The sequence below is a fragment of the Lycorma delicatula genome, chromosome 4, assembly GCF_047948215.1.
Source record: "Lycorma delicatula isolate Av1 chromosome 4, ASM4794821v1, whole genome shotgun sequence".
Taxonomy (NCBI): domain Eukaryota; kingdom Metazoa; phylum Arthropoda; class Insecta; order Hemiptera; family Fulgoridae; genus Lycorma; species Lycorma delicatula.
The window spans coordinates 115,002,636-115,028,347 of NC_134458.1; the positions used below are offsets into that span (position 1 = coordinate 115,002,636).

At 29.8% G+C, this 25,712-nt stretch overlaps 1 protein-coding gene across 3 annotated transcripts in view; it reads right to left on the minus strand.

Annotated features, from left to right (window-relative positions):
- GTPBP1 (GTP-binding protein 1) overlaps positions 1-23,379 on the minus strand; it is a 42,959-nt gene extending 19,580 nt beyond the window's left edge. For 2 of the 3 annotated variants that reach the window (XM_075363974.1, XM_075363971.1), the window contains exons 1-8: positions 23,313-23,379; positions 22,779-23,067; positions 18,720-18,831; positions 18,066-18,246; positions 17,380-17,558; positions 12,332-12,495; positions 3,800-4,038; positions 911-1,055 (exon numbers count right to left, since the gene is read on the minus strand). In XM_075363974.1, the coding sequence (XP_075220089.1) occupies positions 911-1,055; positions 3,800-4,038; positions 12,332-12,495; positions 17,380-17,558; positions 18,066-18,246; positions 18,720-18,831; positions 22,779-22,892 (1,134 nt within the window). In that variant the 5' untranslated portion in view covers positions 22,893-23,067; positions 23,313-23,379. Of the gene's footprint in view, positions 1-910; positions 1,056-3,799; positions 4,039-12,331; positions 12,496-17,379; positions 17,559-18,065; positions 18,247-18,719; positions 18,832-22,778 lie in introns of all 3 variants that reach the window. The other variant, XM_075363972.1, reaches the window with a different exon arrangement.
- Positions 23,380-25,712: the final 2,333 nt, after the last annotated feature.

Consider the following 25,712-nt stretch of genomic DNA (forward strand, 5'->3'; position numbering starts at 1 on the left):
ACACTGATAAAATATTTAGTAATTCAGTAACTAATATTATTACATAATTAGGCTAAGAGCATTATGCTTGTGAGCCTTATACAACTGAAGATAGAAAAAAAAAGAACAGAATGTCAAACAAAGAAAAAAAAGAAGAAAGAAATCAAAATTAAGTCAATATTTCAATGAGAATTCAAAAATCAATAAATACTAGAATACTAAGTCACACTACAGTTGATTAAGCAGGAGTAGCTATCACATATGATATCCTGTAATATCTTGAAAACAGCAGTAGATGAAGCACTAAGAACATCTTCAGGCAGTAGGTTCTACATATATACCACTCTCATAAAGAAATATTGCTTTATAGTTGTATGAAATCTTTCCTAAGGTAACTCTAGTAATATGCAGTTCCTTTTTTAAACATACTCAACTAAAAAATTGGTGGATCAATTGTTTGTTCTAGGTAAGTAATAAAAGAAGCTTGATAATTTTATATAAAGAATTAGTTATTTTTTAAATTAACTTGTAAAAAAAAAAATATACTGCTTTTACAAGCTGTAAGCTTCATTATAGTTTAAAAGTTTCTCCAGTACCCTTAAGATTCTTAACTTGGTGCCCATTAATTTTTAAATTTTTGTTACAGATGTACATTGATTATAAGTGTAAATCAACAATATAATGATTCTAATCAATTAAAATTTTAATTAATTAAAACTTCAATTGAATTTAATCTGGATCCTCCAACACCATAGAAAATGTATAAAACTTGATTAGCTAATAACCTTCTTGGCCATTATGTTGATAATTTGCTCATTTAGTTCTTTCAAACTCAAAAACATCAGAAATGAACGTATACTATTTACTAAAATAAAATACTTAAGTAAACAATAAATCTAAAAATAAATTGATAAAAAATGTAATCAATTACTGGAACAGAATAAGTGTCATCAATCTGAAATTCAGCAGGTTCATTATCATTGGAAGCCATCCTAGTTGTTAATAAATTTAAAAACATTTTCAACAAATCCAAATTCTCTCCATTTACATTTGATACTTGAAATATAGGGCAAAGTCTGCAAAATAAAATAAAAATTATGATAAATTATTTTTAAAAAATCTACATTATCCTCTTTTTTAAAGATGACCATATCTGGTGATCTACAACTCATTTCAGTAATCTCTGAAACTGATGTAAACAAACATTTCTCTAGCACAAGGTTGGATTATTAATAAAATCATTCTACCTTGGCCAACAGAATCACAGTTTGCATTGTCCATCTCCTGATATAATCAGACAAATAACAAGAAAAATGAAGATAACTAACTTATAAATAAACAATTTAATATTATTTTATTACTTTCTTTTACGAAGTAAAGGAAGTATTATGATCGCGAAAAATTTCGGTTTTCAGATTTCAATGGAAATATCCATTTTGACTAGTTTCGGCGTGACATCTGTATGCATGTATCTCGCATAACTCAAAAACGATTGGCCGTAGCATGTTGAAATTTTGGATTTAGGACTGTTGTAACATCTAGTTGTGCACCTCCCCTTTTGACTGCAACTGACTAACCAAAAGTGTCCAAAAAAGCTCAAAACCCAAAAAACATTTAAGCCCTCATTGAGAGTTTTTCAATTATATATCGTAAGTGATAGTTATTTTCACTGGTTCCAGAGTTATAGCCAAATAAAATTTTAATTAATGAAATATTTGGATCTTTCAAGGGGAAGGCACATCGGTTCAAATCAGACTTCATATACTTTCTTTTTTTTAACTTTTTTTTTTAAATTTAAATGTATTAACTGTACATTGTAAAAAAAAGTTTTACAATAAATAATAATTTAATAATAACTAAAAAAAAAAAAATCAGAATTTATTAGTGAAATAAAATTTTATGTACTTTTCATTTTAATTCAAACATTTTTACAGAGGTTAATAACTATTAATAAATCAATATATTTAAATTAAAAGAAAAGAAGTTAAAAATAAAATAATATGTATATGAAGTCGGATTCAAACCAGTATGTGTGTGTGTGTGTGTGTGTGTGTGTGTGTGTGTGTGTGTGTGTGTGTGTGTGTGTGTGTGTGTGTGTGGTTACAGATCTCACATGTTCTCACACCACATAACTACTTGAGCGATATGAAACAAAATTAATATATAAACTTATATAAAATGCTGATATGGACACCAAAAAAAAATGTCATGCAATGTGTTGTCCACCACAATGCAATTGTATAACTGTCAATTTCATTAAAGAATTGGTGAATCATATCTCACTTTCAAATGAAATAAGTTTAAATGAAATGCATCAAAAGATGTGTATATGTAATTTAATAGGTGTACAAGGAAGTCACGTAGTGTCCACATCAGATGTTTATTTAATGTTAAATTAATATTATGAACAAAATTTGATAATAATGGGATGTGCTACACTTACTTTTAATAACGCTAAACACGGTATTTTCTTATATCTGTTCTAAATGTAAATGGAATGGACTTACTGAGCCAATTTTTTTTTAAAGCCATCAATCTTTTTAGAAGATTCTAAGCTCTTTACTTCCTTTTATGAACTAAAGGAAATATTTTGAACGCAAAAAATTCTGGTTTTCAAATTTCAATGGAAACATCCATTTTGATTAGTTTTGATGACGTCTGTGTGCATGTATGAATGTACACACATCCATTTTGATTAGTTTTGATGACGTCTGTGTGCATGTATGAATGTACACACATATCTTGCATAACTCAAAAACGATTAGTTGTAGGATGTTGAAATTTTGGATTTAGGACTGTTTAACATCTAGTTGTGCACCTACCTTTTTGATTGAATCAAAAGTGTCCAAAAAAGCCTTTTTCTTAACAGCAGTATTAAGCCCTCATTGAGAGTTTTTCAACTATATATCGTTAAGTGGTACTTATTCTCATTGGTTCCAGACTTACAGCCAAATAAAATTTTAATTAATGAAATATTTGGATCTTAGGGGAAGGCACATCGGTTCAAATCAGACGTAAATATATTGATTTACTAATAATTATTAACCTCTCATTGTAAAAACATTTTTATGATGAATAATAATTCAATAACAAAAACAAAATAAATAAATAAAATATGAAAAAAATATCAGAAGTTTTTAATGAAATGAATTTTTATATACTTTTTATTTTAAAAAAATGTGTAAATGTAATTTAATAAGCATAAAGGATGTCATGTGTTGTCCACATCAGATTATTTTTTTAACAGCTCATTATATTGAAAAAAAAAAAAAATACTAAGTATAATTTTTCATTAAGAAACTATAATACCATAATGCTAGACATTCATGCCTGTTAACTGTACTTAATTTTAATAGCTCATTAAAACATTGTTAAAGCGTAGTGATCCTAATTGTGGCATAAATATACAAGAGAAACTGACAAATTTTTAATTACATATAATATATATCACATAATATTGCACATAAAAAAAATTTGATATTTCTGTATCTGATTATGGACAGAAAATTAACTTTGTGGTCAGAATATAGTCACTAGCCACCATGAGTTTAATTATTTTATTTGGCTGATACTTATAATCAATAAATTAAGATAGACTTATGTTTTAAAAAATATACAGAAATCAGATAAAATACAATAGTATAAAACATATAAAAATTCTTCTAATATTGATTATAAAAATCAGTAATAGAATGATCTTCCAAAATGTTCTTCCACATTTAGGTTTAGTTAATATATGAAGAATTACTCAAGTGTTTGGTTCCAAAAAGAAAAGTTACAAAACAGTACAAATTTATTCCATGGTTAAAAAAAAAATTACCTCTCCGAAACAAAATTTGTAGCACTGATAACAACATCATCTTTGGTTTTAACCATAACTGGTACTTTACGACAACCATGAGATTTTAAGATTCGCATTAGAAGTTTCAAAGTGTCCTGTAAAACATTTGGTGGACACATATCAATTTTGGTGACAACTACAAAAACTGGTACAGAAAGAGCTAATGCTAATCCCAGATGTTCTTTTGTCATTCCAACAATACCAGCATTTGCTCCAATCTGTAAAATAACAGCATAACTGTTTTAAAAAAAGCACATGTAAATAACACACAATAAACAAATAATAAATGAAGCACAGTTAATAGGACAAAAGGAAGATATTATTTTCTTTCAAAAATTAATAAAAAACTTTTTTTGAAAGCCTGTTAAAAGCTTTTTGCCCAACAATTTATTTAAAATTAAAAAATTTCAGTTAAAATTATTCCCCAGAGAATTAATCTGGAATACCTAGCTCTGATCACTGTCATTTATACTATTATGAAAAGAGGAAGAGGGTTTTTGTTTGTTCCAGATAAACAAAAAACTACTCGATCAATCACAACCAAATTTTTACCAGTTTCTTTGCATAACTAAGAAAGTTTTTAGATATATTTCAACTCAAAAAAAAAAAAAAATAAATATATATATAAATATACGTAATAGTGGAGATTTGCCAGTTGAAGTACAAACTTTAATGAATCAAATTAATGAACTGTGAGTCTCTGTCACTGTGTGGGCTGGGTTTGAACTAAGTGATTCATATCAATCGAATGAATAATATTACAAAAATAACAGAATTAAATTTACGTTAAATAAAATAACATTAAATAAATTTCTGTTTTAACAATAACAGGCTTCTTGTGAGGACTGTGTGTGAGGCTAGAGTGGTGAGGATATGAGAGCCACCTCATGGGAGACTAGACCAATCATCACCATCAACTTGTAACAAACAGGGTGCCCCCTGTGGCACTGTTTTGGGTGATGCAATTGGAGGCACTTATATCTCTGCAATCAATTGTCTGATTTTCAAAATTCAAATGGGGTATTTGTTAGTAGATTGAAGGCTAACTTTTGCATGCATCAGGTACACTCTCAATCTAACAGATCACAGTTATTCAGAAATGTGTGTATATATATATATATATATATATATATATATAAATTATAAACTAAACTGATCCACCTACCTACAGAAATTTATATTAAATAAGATGACACTTACCTTATTTCATATTTTACAAAAATGTTTAAGTGGAAACCCACATCTTCAGTTGTAATATTTTATCTTAACTGTTTGTATCAAACTATATTCCACACTTAAATAAATTCAAATTTATCAAAAAATATAATTTTTTTATTTTAACAAATTAAAAATTAAATATATATTTAATTTTAACAGAAAGTTTTTGTTTTCAGTCATTTGACGCAACTCTCCAAAATTCCCTATCTAGTGCCAATCATTTCATTTCAGTATACCCCCAACATCCTAAATCCCTAACAATTTTTTTTACATATTCAAACTTGCCTGTCTGCACAATTTTTCCCATCTAGCTGTCCCTCCAATATCAAAGCGATTATTCCACGATGCCTTAATATGTGGCTTATAAGTCTATCTCTTCTAACTACATCTTTCCAAATGCTTCTTTCTTCATCAATTTGCCGCAACACCTCTTCAACTGTCACTTTATCCACCCATCTGATTTTTAACATTCTCCTATGGCACCTCATTTCAAAAGCTTCTAATCTTTTCTCTTCAGATACTCCAATCGTCCAAGTTTCACTTTCATATAAAGCTACACTCCAAACATATAATTTCAAAAATCTTTTCCTGACATTTAAATTAATTTTTGATGTAAGCAAATTATATTTCTGACTGAAAGCTCGTTTTCCCTGTGTTATTCGGCATTTTATATCGCTCCTGCTTCGTACATCTTTAGTAATTCTACTTCCCAAATAACAGAATTCTTCTACCTCCATAATGTTTTCTCTTTCTATTTTTATATTCAGTGGTCCATCTACTTATTTCTACTACATTTAATTACTTTCATGTGGTAGTTCTTGTGTAGGACTTCATCCATGCCACTCATTGTTTCTTCTAAATCTTTTTTAATCTCAGCTAGAATTACTTATCATCAGCAAATCGTAGCATCTTTATCTTTTCACCTTGCACTATTACTCCGAATATAAATTGTTCTTTAACATCATTAACTGCTAGTTCTACGTAAAAATTAAAAAGTAATGGGGATAGGGAACATCCTTGTCAGACTTCATTTTTTATTACGGCTTCTTTCTTATGTTCTTCAATTATTACTGGTTGCAGTTTGGTTCCTGTACATGTTAGCAATTGTTCTTCTCTCTCTGTACTTGAACCCTAAATTTTTTAAATGCTGAACATTTTATTCCAGTCTATGTTATCAAATGCCTTTTCTAAGTCTATAAATGTTATATATGTTGGTTTGTTTTACTTTAATCTTCCTTCTACTATTAATCTGAACGTTAAAATTGCTTTCCTTGTTCCTATACTTTTCCTGAAACCAAATTGGTCTTATCCTAATACTTCTACTTTCCTCTCAATTCTTCTGTATGGAATTCTAGTTAAGATTTTTGATGTGCGAGTAGTTAAGCTAATTGTTCTGTATTCTTCACATTTATCTGCTCCTGCTTTCTTTGGTATCATGACTGTAACACTTTTTGAAGTCTGACAGAACTTCCCTTTTTTCATAATTATTACCACCAGCTTGTATAATCTATCTATCGCTTCCTCACCTGCACTGCGCAGTAATTCTGTAGGTATCCCACTTATTCCAGGAGCCTTTTTGCCATTCAAATCTTTTAATGCTGTATTAAATTCAAATCTCAGTATTGTATTTTCCTTTTCATCCTCTTCGACTTCCTTTTTTTCCTTTATAATACCAGTATCTAATTCATTTCCTCCATATAACTCTTCAATATATTCCACCCACCTACCAACCTTTTCTTTCGTGTTATAAATTGGTTTACTATCTTTAACACATTATTAGATTTTAATTTATGTACCACAAAATTCTCCTAACTTTCCTGTAAACTCAATCTATTTTACCAATGATCATTTCTCTTTCCAGTTTTTTTAAAATTTATTCTTTTGCTAATTTGCACTTCCTGTTTACAATATTTCCTAATTGTCTACAGTTCCTTTTACCTTCTTCGTCACTAGCATTCTTATACTTTCTAAATTTATCCATTAGCTGCAATATATCCTCTGATATATAATGTTTCCTACCAGTTCTCTTTTTTCCACCTAAGTTGGCTTTGATAATCTAAGAATTTCCTTTTTAACATTCTTTCATTCTTCTTCTATATTTTCTACCTTATTGTTTTTACTCAGACCTGGGGTTTAAAAACCTGAAGAAAAAGTGTCAAATGAAACTGTGGAATTTAGAGAAGCTTGAGGAAGAGGAGGTAAAGAAGATTTTCGAAGAAGACATTGCAAGAGGTCTGAGTAAAAACAATAAGGTAGAAAATATAGAAGAAGAATAAAAGAATGTTAAAAAGGATAAACCCCAATCTACCTTTCATTATCACTAAATTATGGTCACTATCAACATCTGCTCCGGGATATGCTTTGCAGTTGAGAAGTTGATTGCTAAATCTTTGTTTAACGATGATATAATCTATTTGATATCACCAGGCTCTTTCATGTGTGTATTCATCTATTATGATTTTTAAACTGGGTGTTAGCAATTACTAAATTATAGTTTGTGCAAAACTCAATAAGTTGGCCCCCAACCTTTATACCTTATGCTCAGCCTGTATTCACCCACAACACTTCCTTCCTTGCCTTTTCCGATGCTTGCATTCCAATCTCCAACTATTATTAAATTTCCATTCATTTTCATTCCCTTTTATGTGTTTAACTGCTTTGTCAATTTCTTTGTATACACACTACCTTATCACGGGCACTTGTAGACATATAGACATTAACAATCGTTGTCAGGTTTGATTTTATCCTTATTACAATGATTCTATCGCTAAGCTTTTTGAAATATTCCATTCTCTTCCTATTTTCTTGTTCATTACGAAATCTACTCCTGTCTGCCCTTTATTTGACACTAAGTTTATTCTGAAATCACCTGACCAAAAGTAGTTTTCCTTTCACACTGAACTTCGCTAATTCCTACTACATCTACATTTAACCTATCCATTTCCCTCTTTAAATTTTCTAACCTACCAACCTTTTTTAGACTTTGACATTCCACACTCAGACGCATAGAATGTAATTTTTTAATTTTCTGTGACCCCTTCCTCAGTAGTCCCCACCCAGAAATCCAAACGGGGGACTAGTTTGCCTCAGAAATATTTTACTAAGGAAGGCGCCACCCGCCTCCATCTTTGTTACATGAAAATGCAGCGCTACATTTCCTTGGAAAAAAACCGCCATAGTTTTCCATTGCTTTCAGCTGCACAGTACTGAGAATGAGTGATGTTATGGCTGTTTAAGTACTCCTGACCTAAACCCACCGGTTTGGTCTAGTGGTGAATGGGTCTTCCCAAATCAGCTGATTTGGAAGTCGAGAGTTCCAGTGTTCAAGTCCTAGTAAAGCCAGTTATTTTTACACGGATTTGAATACTAGATCGTGGATTTAGTATTTGATGGACTAGACCGTTCTTTGGTGGTTCGGGTTCAATTAACCACTCATCTCAGGAATGGTTGAACTGAGAACGTACAAGACTGCACTTCATTTACACTGATACACATCATCCTCATTCATCCTCTGAAGAATTATCTAAACGGTAGTTACCGGAGGCTAAACAGGAAAAAGAAAAAAAATTCCTCCTGACCTATGCCCTTAACAACTACTGAAAGAGCTGCTGCCCTCTTTCAGGAATGATTCCTTAGTCTGACTCTCAACAAATACCTCTCAGATATGGTTGCACCTTCGGTCCAGCTACTCCGTATCACTGAGCACTCAAGCCTCCTCAGCACTAGTAAGAACTTATGATTCATAGAGGGAGCAGAATTAAATATGTGTGTGCATGCGTGTGCGTGCATGTATTGACAAAAGTATAACACAAATTTTTCAACAGTATAGAATTCAAAAATGCCTCTTACCTTATGCTTATTATTTTTTTTCATTTAATAGCGCTTTGAAGGGTTCCCTCATTGTCAGTTAACAAAACTTTTTAAATTATGCATTAAACTCAAAGCACTTTAAAAATGTCGCATATTATAAAAAAAAGGTTAGTCAAAAAATTAAATATTTTCAAAATATTTTATTTTAATTTTTTGACTAACATTTTTATAGTACGCAACATTCTTAATGTGTTTGAGTTTAATGTGTGATTTAAAAAATTTTATTAAATGATGAGGGAAACCCTCAAAAGCACTATTAAATGAAAAAACAATAAGCATAAGGTAAGAGGCATTATTGAATTCTCTACTGTTGGTACTGTTGGTGGAAAATTTGTGTTATACTTTTTTCTTTGACATAATTAGTACTGAGGGGAATATGAACAAATATAATAACAAAAAATAATTGATTTTGCTAATTATGTATAAGTTTATCTGTTATCACATCACACAAGAAGCAACTGATCGATTACTTTCAAATTTGCAGGATACATTCATGTTATCCCAGGGAAGGTTTTAAATCATATACAGAGGTCCTAGCTCTCTTGAAGGTTATGATATTAAAAATATTCATTATTTCTTCGTGCCCAACGAGGGTGAAGTTGTGAATTAAACATATTCATTAACGAAAATATAATTAATCCTTTTACTTTATTACTATATTTCTGCCACCACTGCAACAACATAAGTTATGAATTTTTCGTCATCCAAGGTGTGTGTACTTTAATTACTGTAGTTACTATTATTCTATCTTTTGTAATTTAGTTTTTTCCCTGGTTTCTATAAAGCCTGAAAACTATAAATATTATTTATCAGTATTATTCTCACAACCATAAGGATAATGATTAGTGTCAGGGTCCAGGGGGAGTGAAGCCCTCTAGTTAGAATGGGAATGGCGACCGAAGCAAGCTGTGTGTGGGTGTCCAGGGCACCGGTCTCGCTGGCAAATTGGGAATGGTAAGCAAAGCGCGAGCTCTGTGGTCATGGGATAGGCACATTGGCCCCGAGGAGCCCCAGAGTTGGCTCCAGGATTTGACTGAGCTGACATTAGCCCCAAGGGTCCAGGTTCTGGCTAGATGGGCCGGTTAGTTTTATTATAAATCCAGATTATAAATAAACAAATTATTTGAGAAATTTGTGATGTATGTTGGTGATATTTGGAGTTTCCGAATACTTAATTCGAGACTGTGGAAATAAATTTCTTCTAAGCAATAAATTGTCTATATCGATAGTAATGACCAAAAAACAAAATTGTAGTTAATCAACCTTTAATGATTTAAAACGTTAAAAACTCAACCTTTAATGATGGATGATATGAGTATCAAAAAATATAATAAAAATAATGTATACTGCATTTAAACATTCAATATGATAAAACTTACAGATGTAATATGTTTGATAACATATTGTAAAATGAACTGAATTTTAAGATAGTCAAGCAAAATTATACTGTAGGAATGCTATGCTAAATGTTGATCTTGGTCCCTTATCACTGAATTCCTTTTTACTAAATTCTATCCATTATTTCCTTTCTTTGCAAACCCTACTGCCTAGTAGCTGGTTGTTATTGAATATCCTTGGCATGCTTTTCATCACAACCACATTTCATTAATGTCTTTTTCATCAAAATCACCACCCGCATCATTATAAACAGTTCCATCAAAAAATAAAATCAACTATGGTAGTAGGTTCCTCATATTATATATATATATATTCCTTTGTTCTTGTATTTGTCCAAAAATACACACACACACACATTATATATATCTATATATATATATATATATATATAAATGTTAAGTTTGTTTGTGTACGCTTCAGAAACTCAAAATGTTCTGCACTGATTGAGCTCAAATTTTAGCACGATACATAACCCGCATCAAAGATTGTTTTTATAACAGTTTTTTTAACGGTCAGCTGTGTACCAATGACCGCGCCATCTGCCGGAAGCGAGGGGAACACTCGCCATACTAGCTAACGACAACCGCAGTCACATGTGAAACAATACCTGTTTCCAATTACATTGTTTATTAAACAATGCATCTGATTCAGATTATTATACAATCTGAATTAAATATTCACTTTAATCGAGGTACTTTTGGATGATTCGTGTCATGATTGAGCTGCGCCTTTCACCAAGCTCTGAATTTATTAGAAAACGACCAACAGTGGGATATATGTATTAATGACGCGTGCAACACTGCACATCCAAACCAAATTCGCACATTATTCGCAATTATATTGACCGCTTGCTTCCCTTCATCTACCACAGAGTTATGGGAAAGATATCCGATCTCATATGGCTGAGGATATTTTGCATAGAGTACGCCTAGAAAATACCAATATGACCATGGAATTTACAGAAGGCATTTACAACGAAGCATTGATAAATATTGAAGACAAGTGCTTAGCTATTGCAAATAAAGTTCTTAGTCAATTGGGAATGCTAGCACCCACCCGAGCTGCGATTGCTTCATTTGATGTGGATTTACGCCGTGAACAGAGTTACAACATTGGTGATCTTCAGTCATATGTCCAATCAAACATTCCCAAATTAACACGTGAGCAGAAAGGCATTTATGATCGCATAATGCATGAGTTGGGGGGACCTTCTTCTTGGATGTGCCAGGAGGAACTGGGAAAACATTTCTCATTAGATTGATTCTAGCAACGGTTCGATCAAAAAAATGACAATTATCCTGTTGCGGAATATTAATCAGCCAAAACTCTGCAACGGCACGCGACTTGCAGTTAAGAAATTGATGAATAACGTAGTGGAAGCAATGATTTTAACGGGGCCTTTCCATGGTGAAGATGTTCTCATTCCTCGAATACCCATGATCCCGACCAATACACCATTTTAATTTAAAAGATTGCAATTCCCAATTCGATTGGCAATTGCAATCACAATCAATAAAGCTCAAGGTCAATCTTTAGAATTGTGTGGTTTAGATTTAGATGCGGATTGCTTCTCCTATAGGCAACTGTATGTTGCGTGTTCCTGAGTTGGCAAACCAGATCTTTATATCTACGCCGACAGTGGAAAAACAAAAAATATTGTATATACACAAGTATTGCAAAATTAAACTTCTATGAAACGTAAGCTTTGTTTTGTTTCTCATTTCTCATCCATGCAACCACAATGTGCCACAGCAAAGCGTGGCGGGTAGAGCTAGTATATATATATATTTATTAACAGTTGCCATAGTTAACAGTGTCACAGCCTTTAATTTCAGTACACAAAAGGTACCTATTAAAGTCAGGCTGGCAGAGAGTATACGCCCATTACAATATAAACTGTTTTTAGAAATCTGAATTGGATTAAACCAGCAATTTTCAGATTAAAAAAAATATTCTACTTATATGTTATCCAGACTCATTCGACACTTACTGCTGGACACACTTTTATTTAAGTTAATTACCTACCATAAGCATTCCAAAATCAGGAGCATGTCCAGTCATACCAAATACTGTAGTTTTAAGGTATCTTTCATGGCCAGCTAAATCAATGAAAGTAATTACTTTCGATGATTTCTCACATATTTTAACCCAGTCCAAAGAACCATGCTCTGGTTTATTAACAACATTTCCTGAAAATAAAAAAGCTAAATAAATATTAACAGTAAGCAAGTAAATGTTTACCTACAAAATACTGTGTGATTAGCAGCACTAAAAATAAAATGTGCAGAATAAAAATGTTTTTAATGAACTTTTCTTTACTAAACAAACATTCTTTAGTATTTTCACCACAAAAAGTAACTATTAAAAATATCAATCATATCTATACACCTAATTTGAATTTTTTCAATTATAACTATTCTCAATGATCTACCTAAAAATCCTGTATTACTCATTGTTACTTTTTTCAAAGATTTATTTCTTATAAATATTCCGGAAGTCTCTAGATATCCAATGCAGCTTTCTTGATTTGAGGCCAGTAGGCAGCTGCACCCCTTCATCATCTTCAAAAATGACAACTATACATACACACATGCATGCACATGTGCGCGCACACAAACAGACAAAGATAATTATTTAACAGGACTTAAAATTTTACATTAGCAGCTCAAAAAATTATTTTCTGGATGGATTGTAACCATATAACTAAGTATACGAGGGCGATTTGGAAAATAACTTTTGTTTAGCTATAAATAAAAAACCTGCACAAATAAAAATATTTTATTATATACAAATTAAACTACAGCTTTTAACTATTTTTCAACATAGTAGCCACTTAAATTCAAGCATTTAACACAACATAGTGTTTCACTAATTTACAATACCTTCTTCAAAATATTCAGCCGCCTGGTTATACAGCCTTTCACAGTATTTAAAGTTTATTGTCATCAAAGTGCTGTGACACAAGTAACTACTTAAGCAGTCAACTGTAAAACTTTGAAGAAACTTAGGTAGCCATTCAGAACAAACATCGCGGTATGCTTTCATTCGATGTTGTGTTTTGCATGACAATGCTCATCCTCACAGTGCTCAAAGAACTCTAAGAAATTCTGAATCAATTCCAATGGGACATTTTTTAACTTCCCCTTACAGCCTGGACTTGGCGCCAAGTGATTTTCATCATTTTGCTCAAATGAAGAAATGGTTTATGATGATTACAAACTTCAAAATGCCGTGAAAGGTTGGCTAGGTACGCAGGCAGCTGAATTTTATGAAGGTACTGGTAAATTAGGGAATGCTATGACAAATGCTTTAATTTAAATGGCAACTATGTTGAAAAACAGTTAAAAGCAGTAGTTTTATTCTATATAAAACTACTAGTTTTATTCTATATTTTTATCTATGCAGGTTTTTTATTTATAGCCAAATGGAGGTTACTTTCTGAATCGCCCTTGTACATATAACCATTGCATTCTGCTTCTCAGGTGGATGTAACACTTCTAATTGCATGGTTAGAATTTTCCTATTAGTAACAATGGTATTTCTACTGCCTCTACTTTGAAATTTCCGGGTTTTCTTGGAATGAATAAATTGATTTTTCATTTTCAACAAAATTAGGCCATACTGTTTTGCTCTGAAACATCTTAATAAAACACTGAACTTATTTAATATTTATTGTGTCTACATAAAAGTATATCATCTCTACAAAAAGTAATAATGTTTTTTAAATTACAAATAGGGGTTGTCAGATCCATTATTTGGCACCCAAATATATGAATTGTGTAGAATGATATTTAATAAATTAAAGATGCTAACCTATTCATGTGTTATAATAGGAATGTGCAATATTTGCTAAAAATAATGTCACTTAAATGCAGAAAAAAATATCTACCTTTCTCAAACCAGGTAACAGAATTAAATTTTATCCAACTCAATACAGTACTTTGATTTATGAGAAAGGAGCAGTTTATTATTATGCTTCTCAATTTTTACAAAATTCTTATTTAAAAAAAAATGGATACACCCTGTAAGTGGCTAGCTTCCACATATCAAGATGCATTTATTATAACTTAATAATAAATGAGGAATTGAAGACAAACAAAGAATAACACAGCATTAAAATTTAACAGTACAGCCCAGTACTTGTCAATCAATCACATGGACAGGTATTTCACATTATTAAGATATCTGAACCAATGAATAATGTTATAACTCCATCCTATTTTCTGTCAAAAAGTACAGTATAATCAGTTAATCTTAGCGATCTTTTTTTTTGTCTTGCAATATTAATCTAATTTTATGTATATTTTCTGTATACATAAAATATACTGGACTGGTTTGTTCTATGCACAAATTAAAGAGCAAGAGGCATGGGCTTCATCTGTACTTTATTTACATATTTAGCCCATCCCTATGGTGGGGAGTACAAATCAATAAAATAATGAACATGTATTTTGTGAAAAACAATACATTATTAAAGCACAACTACATACTGTCTGTAGGGAAACAATTTTTTTTAACAACTTCAAAAAAAAAGATTGTTCTTTTGACCTGTGTTAATGTTTATATTTTTTAGCAATGTAGATGTAAAAGGCTGAATATATTTGAAGCTTTTTTTTGTTTTAAAAGGGAATCTTTTCCTGGTGGTCCATGCATATATTTCATCAAAATCTGTTGTGAACTTTTTTTTTTAGAAATTCAGCAATAGGTAGGCTCATTACTCTGCATCTCTGCCAGCAATCTGTCAACAAGTGATTATTTAGTATTTTGTGAGGCTCCAAATCAGTCAAAGCTAAGCCTGCTAAGCCTTCTAAGCTCTTTACTTAATTCAGAGCAACATACGCTTGGCATTTTGCAAAATGTTTTAGCCTTTATCAAGTATAGCGCCTTGTAATTTGTGTACCGTCATAGTCCAGCTTAAAGGAATTAATGGAATTTCCATATCTTTTAATGGCTTGAAAAGTTGTACTGACAAGAACAGTTGTACTGCTTTTATTATCAAATTGAATTATACTAGCATCTGGCTGTTCTCCATCTTTTAACTGGTCTCCCCCTAACAACTGGCTACTTGAATTTCTTGACTATTCCTACACTCTGTTTACGATATCCACCACATCTTATATCATATCTTATGGTGCAAAATTATTCACAATTCCTTAGCTAATTTTAGTATGTAAAAAGACCACCACAATTGTTGACATCAAGTAGAATTACACCATTTGGTGGTTTTCTTCTACCATAACCATAACAATATTGGTGGTGTGTGATATTCCAGCCTTTTTTTTTATGAAACTAATAAAACTTAAATTTTACATAAAAAATAATTAAGAAGATATAAAGATACTTTTTTTTAACTGCTATATAAAAGTTTTTTACAGCATAAAATAAGCATTTTTTTAGTTAAATTTCTAAAATTGACTTTTTCCTCATTTTTATTATTACATTAACAAAGTAAAATTACATACTTTAGCAAAGTGAAGTGTAAATTAGCAAAATAACTGAATAATATGTAAGATGCGTCATTAAGTAATATTAAAAATGATTTATGACTCATTTGTAACATACAGGTAGTATATTACATATTGGTTATAGGCAACTTGACATAAGAGACTCAAATTATCCCTCAAAAGGAGATACCAGCCTTTCTTGAGAATAACATTAACATTTATCCAGGGCTCTGCAACAAAGAGGTTGCAACTCAATTTTTCATTCAAATGGCATTTGATTAATACTGGTCAGGCATGGTATTTTTTATGCATTAGAAAAATTCAATTTCATATTCTTTAGTAATCTATAAGTCTAAGTAATGGTATTAGGATAGATATATAAATCAACCCTACCAAGAAAGATGTGGTTTCCCATTATTTTACAAATTAAATTAGTATATTGTAATAAGAATTGAAACCTCCATTTTTAAGTAGGTTAAAAGTATTTTATTTTCATAATTTTGTTTTTTATGTAACTCCCATTCATGATAAGGTCTTTTGAGATAACATTAAAAATATGACAAATATAGCATTTAAATGGTGTACTTACTGTGAAAAGAACTTTAGTTACGTGGATGTAACCTTCATTAGAGACTGATTGTATTGAAAAGTTTTTAATAAAATAATTTCTGTTATATAATTAATTTACACTGATTAGTCATAAAGATTATCATTTTTCTGTTAATTTTTTCCAGTGATCTACATACAAAAAGTTAACAAAGCCATTGAAATTTAGATTACTTTGTTCAAAGTTATTACATCAGAGGTCTTAAATCTTTTCTTATCCTCGGGCCAATGTTTCTTATCTGTAATGATTTGAGGGAAGCAATTCAGTACAAACAACATATTTTAATTGAATATAAAAATATATACGTTCATTTACAGAATTATACTGCTATCCTAAGTGAAAAAAGCGTACCTCAATACACACTACTTTTAAGTATATCACAGGAAATTTTCTGAATTTTTTTATAGCTTTTTTTATTTGAGTATATTTCACCCCATTCTTGTGAGATAATTTATCACTTAACAGCTACACTATTTATTTTAAAAAATCAGGTTGTTAAAAGCTATATTTGAAAAGAAAACAGAGACATGCCCGTTTGAAGAAATTCTTAATTGCTACGTATTCACTAAATTTAGTTCTGTGGTAGTTTATTTTTATGTAGTTTATGTATTAGAAATACGAAAAAATAATAAATGAATTAAAATATGATGTTCAATGTTTTATATTTTAATTATTTTGCATTTATTTTAAAATTATTAAGTGTTTAATAAAATAAGATAAATTTTTATTACTATTTTTTTTATTTGAGTCCATGGTTTACAAAAACACCTCTAAGGTGGACAGCAGGTTTAAGATTTATGCAGTACACCATTTTATTCTTTATTGAAGATTACTGAAAGATGACTGAAGGGGAAAACCACAAAGAGGTAGGCTGGAGTACATAAACTAGATCGTGGCTCTACCTTATCCATTATAGAAATACTAAACTATTTATTCAGGAGAAAATTTTTTTCCTGTTTATAAACAAATCATTAACAAAATGGGAAAATATACTAACACTGACAAAAAAAAAAAATACCAACCTAAACTATCAAAACCTAAAATGTCATTGCCAACAGAACTCGTACGACCAGATTCCATTTCATGTTTATGACGAAACAATTTCTGTCTTGCATGACCTCTTCCATTATCTAATTCCCCATGAGTAAGAACACCCAGCAGAGTTGACTTTCCAGCATCCACATTTCCAACAACAGCCACTCTAAAAAAAAATGTTTAAATCTTAAAAACATTATCTATCTCTAAGTCCAACAATTATATAAAGAAACAACAATTACTGTTTAATGCACGTATATTTTGATATCTTAAAATATATTATTAATAATATAAAAATGACCTTACAAACAGAACATGAAGTGCTCTATCAAGAAGGATGTTCAAGCTTGTTATGAGAGCAGTAAAAAAGAAAATTCTGATTATGCATCCACCCTTTTCATCCATAAACCTTGCATTGACCAGGTGCCAATTATGATGAAAATTGAGGTTCAACAGTACTATACAATTAAAGTGGAATTACAGACAATTTAAAAAAAAAATTTAATGTATCTGACAAATGCGTATCATAGTAAGCTTTGTGTGCTATTTTTATTTTTAGTTTAAAAGTGTAACTACAAAAAATACTAATTTCTCAATAGTAATTAATAGTTTAGTCATAAAATCAAACATCAATCGCAAAATAAAGGGGAAAATATAAATAAAGATGCTGAACCTTATTTCTAAGAAGTCCTGCTGTACCACTCTTCTCCTAACTAAATACTGCCCAATATAACTTTGACCAGCTTTACGCTGCCTAAGTAAAACACAATCTGCATCTAATGTGGCAGCCAATGATTGTAATGTTGCAACAGAAGCTTCATATTCATCATCTTTCAAACCACCTTCACCATCATCTAAAACAAAAAATCATACCAAAAATTTTAATTAAATTAAAGACTGTTGTCCAGAGATGTTAGTGTTCTAGCATGCAATAAAAAGTTTTGATTTTAAATTTATAACCAAAAATAATAAAATGAGCCAGGAAGGACAGTGAATGGTTCTTGTATTAAACATACTCATACTCTCAATAGCAGTGTTGTTTATATACCCCTTCACAATAAAGAAAATATTACAAAATTAAAAATATTAAAGATTCCCTTTTAATTAATTTCAGTAATTATTATTTTAGATCTCGGTAATGTTAAATATAATGAAATTATGTTTAGCAAGTTATGATAGAAAAACCTACTTTTAACCTTATCCCCAAACTAATTAAAGATAACTTAGGCCAATACTCTTTGGCCCAGTCAAGAACTAAGTATGACCAGTTCCTTTTACCATGTAAAGGTATGAAAAACAATAAATTTAAATATAAACAATATTTTACCTTCACCAACTCCAACATCGAATATTGTCTCCCCTCTGCCATCCTCTATCCTCTGTTTCATTCTTCTTTGTAATAAATCATACTGTTCTGCACTTGGACTTATTAGACATGTCTAAAAAAAAATAATAGAAAAAAATATGAATAAATTAAAAATATAGATACTGTTTCTTTCTATCTCTTAACAGTTGCACCACACTACACAACTACTTTCTGAAAAGCAATGTTTTAAAAAAATTCAACAAATAAAAAACATTCATCATTAAACAACAAATAAAAACTGAATTATTTGCTAAATTAAATAAACAAAGACAACTTATTTCGATAAAAAAGGTTTTGAATATTACACAAATCATGTCAAGTAAGCAGAAAGTAACATTATTCGATGGCAAGCTGGAGAAAATTAAACAAGATAAAGGAAAGAATGAAATTTACTAATAGCAAATAAAAGAACAACTTCAGTATCAGATTTCAATCAACACTTTCATCGCCATCAATGAATTTCAGATGATAAAGAATATTATTATCTATTTCACTGTTAAAAATTCCATCACCACATGTTATTTCAGAACTGTTGAAACAGCAGGCATACTCAACTCCAATATAATGGCAACTGACAAAAATTTAGATGGTGTAGGTAAAAACATTTGGAATGTTTGTAATAGAAGAATGAAATTGTAAGATGGCAGTAGTACCTGTCACTTATGTAAAATTTTGTTCTCCCATAATGTTCCAGTGTACATTACATTTCAGTCACCCCTTGTAGATAATTAATAATATTTATTATTGAATTATGTTTCAACTGCATCATTTTTTTTAAGTACACTGTTGGATTTAACAATACAATATTAATATATACTACATTGTTTGTTTTCTCCAACCAGTTTTCCAGCTACTGCCAGGAATGGATGTGTGTATAAACAAATGCAATTACTGCTACCAGCTTGCCAGGCCTGGACACAACTGCAGATACAGTGCAAAAGTGTAAATGTACCAATGTAGTCTGCAACAGACTCAGGTTGACCTCTCCTGAGATGTGGTTAATTGAAACCCAACCACCAAAGAACAATGATATCCACAATCTAGCAATCAAATCCATATAAAAGCAACTACTACCTTTAAAAGGGCTCAAACCCTAGAATTCTCACCTTCAAAAAACAGCTGATTTTGCAATGAGTTTAACCACTAGACTATCCTAGCAGGTTAATATATAGTATATTATTGCATCAATCGTAAATAATTTTACATTTATAGTGTATTTTACCAATATAAAAAATTTACAAAATTAGATACTTTTGTATTTCTTATTGTTCTTGTTTTTTCTTGCACACTCAGTACTATCATTGTTTCTTCAAAATGGTTTTATTATAAGATTTAATTCAAAACATAATTCAAAAACATTAAGATTTTAAAGATGTATTTTTATCCTCTTAGTCACTGGAATAATATAAAAACAATACCTATAATATACTTTTACTATTCCTATAACAGATCAGGTGGCAACATCTGTTGGTCAGTGTATATATTGTAGTGTTGAGTCAGGTGATGTACAGATGTGCTAAACACAACAATGTAGTTTATTTCTTTTTGTTTACAGTATTAATAAATACAGTTATTATTAATATACTATTTTTATTCATTGGTTAAAACTGCAAACTCAACATTGTAGCAGAGCGTGGTTATGAGAAATCTGTTGAGAAAATTTACTTGCTATAGCTGTAAATCATCTACTCATTCACTTAAAGAGTCTGTAAAAGTATCTGAAGGCAATTCAGAAGCATTAGCAATAGCAAAATTTCACAAAAACTCAAAACGTGTAGAAGTAAAATATCATCATGTGAATGAAATAATGAAAATGCCGTTATTGATCTGATTAATGTTGAAAGTGAGAATAATATTGCTGATATATTTACAAAGAATTTGTGTAAAGTTAGTTTGATAAATGTAGGAATTTAAGAATTGTTAATGTAAAAAATTTGGTTTATAAAAGTGTAAAATTGGAAATAGAATGTACTTTACACAACAATGTACTTTATTTCCTTTTATTAGTATTAATAAATATAGTTATTATTAATATACTGTTTTTATTCACTGACTAAAACCTGGACCTCAATACCTTTTCAAAATTAATTAATTTTATAAATTTATTGTACAATTATATTCTACAGGAATGCAATTTTATAAACTATTTATAAAAAATTGTATGTACAGATTACAAAATAGGAAAATTAAATTTAAATAATGGACAGACCATACAAGTAAACCTCATATTGGTGCAGCATAACTGGGGAGCACAATACAGGTAAAATCTTCTTTTTGATGCATTTCATACGTATAATTTATTAAGTTTATTATTATTACATCATTGTCCACTTTATCTTTTATTTAAATTAAGTTTTTTTTTAGTTAAACCTTCACTATCTCTATATTGGGCATCTAACAATTGACATAATGAATAGTGTTTCAATTAATTTATATTTTTAGACTTTCTTGAGTTTTGTATTTTTTTCATAATTGTTTATCGCAGCTCTTTGCATATAATAATATACTTAATTAGTTCATATAATTCAAAGTGGTAATATAAGTTTAGCACCATATGCGCATGTTTGAAAGCTCTGTGGTGAAACTGTAAGTAAAATAATTTTAAAAAAAACATATTTAACATTATTTATAATTTTTTTACTTTACAAAATATTTTACTATTTTAAGCAATACTTCAGTACAAAGTCAAATTTTTTATGGCTAAAAAAATTTTTTTTTTCAATTAGATTGTCAATAGAAATGGTATTTTACAACTAACCATCAAAATATTTTTGTGTAGTACATTCCATATTAAAACAAAAAAAAACTATCTTAAAACACTTTTCACTTTACAAGACTACAAACATTTTTTTTTTTTTTTTTACATAAGTAGGACAGGAAATAAGCCAGAAATGTTAAAGAAAGGTAATTAAAACATTAAACTAATTAAATAACTATTTATCAATTTTCTTTAAGTAACATTTATAAATTTGAAATACATGAGTCAATGCAACATGATTTCATGATGCAACAAGCTGCTACTATTATAAATGGATCAGTAAAAATTTCTGTTATATGATACTATGAAATGACTAAAGTAAACGCTTCTGTTTACTTAAATGCTACTCATAATCACTAAATGAATCTGTTTTATTCATTTATTACTATGGCAGAAAAACCAATTTATTTTTTTTATGCAGTTAAAACAATTCTAACAATAACTTGCACAAGCATAATTGATACAGATCTAACTTTTTTACTTTATATGTCATGGATAAAGATTATTAATTATAACAGACTAATTTAATCTACAGACTAAAATAAAAGAATTTAGAACGTTTTTTCAATTTGGTAGAAATATAATTAACTGGAAGGTATTTAATGTATTCAGTATTACAAACAAAAAATAAAGTCAATCACAAATGATATACTTTAGTTAATAAAATAAAAAACAATACAAGGAGTCACGGAAATGTCAAACTCAAAAAAAGTTTATAAAATTTATGTTAATTCTGAGAACTACTTGATTCAACTTCAATTTTCTTCATATTTTAATATACCATGTACGATGGAGAATCACCTTATAAAGGGCAATCTCACCTAACAGAAGAGTCCAACTTTGATGATTATTACTAATTAGTTTATGGTTTATGTAGCATTTCTGAAACTTATTTATGTGCATCTTCAGTCAAAAATTGACTGAATATAAGTATGAAAAAAAGTAATTGCTTAGTATAGCCAAATTTATGATAAACATAATAAATTCATATGTTATATCTTAGTCATAAAAATGTGATGCAATATTTTAAGTGCAATAAGTAAACAATGGTAAAGTTACAACGGTAACTACTAATAACTTAAGCAAATAAGATATTTTTTATTGAAATTACAGTTCCATTAAATTACATTTCTTAAGATTACCAGTCACAAATTATCCTACACTTCACAAACATAGTTTATTTTTTTAGAAATCCATATAACTACATTGACAATACTCAAAATATTTAACAGTAAACAGATTCTATGGAAATAAGTACTTACTTTACTCCTAATGCTAGAATAATCCACCGCATTTGAAATATTTTCATTGTTTTGAGAAAACAAATTTGAAGCAGCTTGAGCACTGTTTGGAGATTGATCCACAATACTTGCCATCTCTAAAATCGATTTATTTACACTTACCAGTTCATAAACAAATCACTTTTGTATAAGTAAATGTATGTTTGTAAGTATATATGTTCTAGTGTGTATTTGTTTGTGGATAAAGTTTTAGCATTTATCTGTCAAACATAATTAACACACACTCAACACAGCAAAACTGAAGGTCCATCTGAAAATAAAATAAACAATAAGTTCAATAACGCAACAGCAATGAATTGAAAGGCATCAATATGTTGTTTTTTTCTTTTATAGTTATGTACACAAGTTCAAACTGAATCTGTCAAGTGATTCCACTAGGGTAAATGTCACACATGAACTGTAACAACGTAACACAACGACTGGCGTAACGTTTTCATTGGAATAAAGTTGTAATATAATTTACGAGATAAATTCGTGACAACAAGAGAAACTTACTGTGTAAACGTATATACTAAAACGTCTGCGAACACTTCAACACCATTTTCTTACCTCACGATTGCCAAAGTGTCATCATATGATAAAATAAAAAATAAAAATAAATTAAAATAATTTGAAAATTTATGTTTATTAGATAATTAAAGAATAACAATAAAAATTAATAAAACTTTAATAATGGCAGTAAGTATTTTCTGAGATTTTTCTTTCGACTAGCTGGTAACCTCTTTGTTATAGTTATGTGCAATAATGAAACTCGTATGAATAACGCAAGGCGGCCTTTCAAATGTTAAGACTAATTACTACTACACATTAAGAAAAGAATCAAAATTTTTATTCTTTTTTACTACTGAACCAAGCGTATCAAATACAATTTTATATTGTTTGCAGATTGCTCACAGAGTAGGTTTTCAATCAGATTGCTTCATCAAATTTATATTTCAAAGATTCAATTTTTATGTTTAGTAGAGTCCTTGTTTGAAGTTTTACTTAGATAATTTAATGGAGAGATATTATTAAATGATAAATTGCACTTTAAGAGAAGAGGATTTGAAGAAATTTGAAGGATTTGAAGGATGATAAAGCATTCATGTAATGTTTATTTCTTACATTTATAGTTTTTTTAGTATGAGTATATAACTTATTTTGTACTTTTTTCAACAAAAAAAAACTGATTAATAGATGTGTATGTCACGTAAATGTACTGTAAAATGGAAAAATATAACACTAGGATATAAATTGTCCTGAATTATAAGACAATTTCACCTAAGTCACATTCAGGAATGGATACAGGAAAACTAATTTTTTCAATTAAATTTCCTAAACATGTTACACAAAAAAATTAAGTTATAAAACTGAATAAAAAGAGAAACTCGTGTCTATTGTTCAAGCTTATATTGTGTAATAATTGATTTATGAAAAATGAATTCATATTGTAATTTTGCAATCAGTGTCTTAAGATTTTTTAAATTATTTTTAGGAACAGAAATTGGGGAAATAAATTAAGAAAAAAAGGATTTAAATGCACTCACTGTACAAATATGATTTTAATATATGAGAAAGTTTTTAGATACTGGTTGACAGATTGTCTTGAATTTAGAAAATAATTCAATTAAAAATATTATAGTTGACTTAGAGGAAAAATTAGCTTAAACAAATTTAATTTACTTAAAAATTAATTTCATTTTTTTGGAGAAAAATAAATTTAATTAATAAGTTAACATAATTAAATCACCCTAACTAATATTTAGATGGTTATTTTGCTGTTAAGACAGAAACATATATATTATGTTTTTTCCTTGTCAACAGCTGCAGGCTTATCTTATGTAAAATTACATTTACAGAATGTTCAAATTAGAGTCCTCATCGCTCAGCAGCTTATACTAAATACATATTTTTGTTAAAATGCATAAATAATAATGAGGAAGATGATGGTACGACTAGAGCTGAAGTGGGGAGGACTGTTTATTGCCTTTACATTTGAGTATTGCCAGTCCATATCGAGCTTTGACTTTGGAACAAGGTTGTGTTGTCATGAGTTATTTGTTAAAATGCAGTTAACAGTTGAAAAACATGCATTACTGATGGAAACTTATTTTGAGATGAAATCTTATGTTGTATGTTAGCAAAGGTTCAGGGAAAAATTTAAAAGGAAGCACCAGTGAAAAGTGTTATTCAGAAGTTTCATGAAACAGGTTCAGTGTTAAACAAGAAACATGCCCCTGACACAGGTCAGTTTTATCAATGCAGGTTGTAAAAGACACTATAGCAGCAGTTATAGGATCTCCTCATAAATCTTTGCAAAGACTAAGGTGGAAAAAGAACATTTCACTAGATTCAGTCCATACTGCTGTGAGGAGAATGCTGAAATGCAATCCATATTGAATGCAGTTTTTTCATGAGCTAACTAATCCTGATTATACTAAAAAGAGTTCACTACTGCTGATTGTTCAAGAACTTCATTAGAGGCAACATTAACATTTTAGCTCAAGGGTTTTCATAGATGAACTGTGGCTTCACCTTGTTGGGTATATTAATAGTCAGAATTACTGGACCTGGGTTACTGGAAACCCACACTTTTTTTTAATTTCCCCTACACCAACAAAGAATAAAAGTATGGTGTGGTTTCAAGGTGATGAATAACAGGACCCTTGTTTTTAAAAAAACTGTGAATGCTGCCATCTACAAAGAAATTATCCAACAGTTGATAGCCTTACTGCAAGAGGATGAGCTAGACTGTTGGTTGCAGCAGGACAGTGCCACTTACCATAGTTCACTTTACTATGGATATGCTACAGAAATCTTTGGCAGAAGAATTATTTTTAAAGGATTGTGACCACCAAGATCCCCTGATCTGAACAGTAAAGACTTCTTTCTGTGGAGTTACTAAAAAAAAAATTG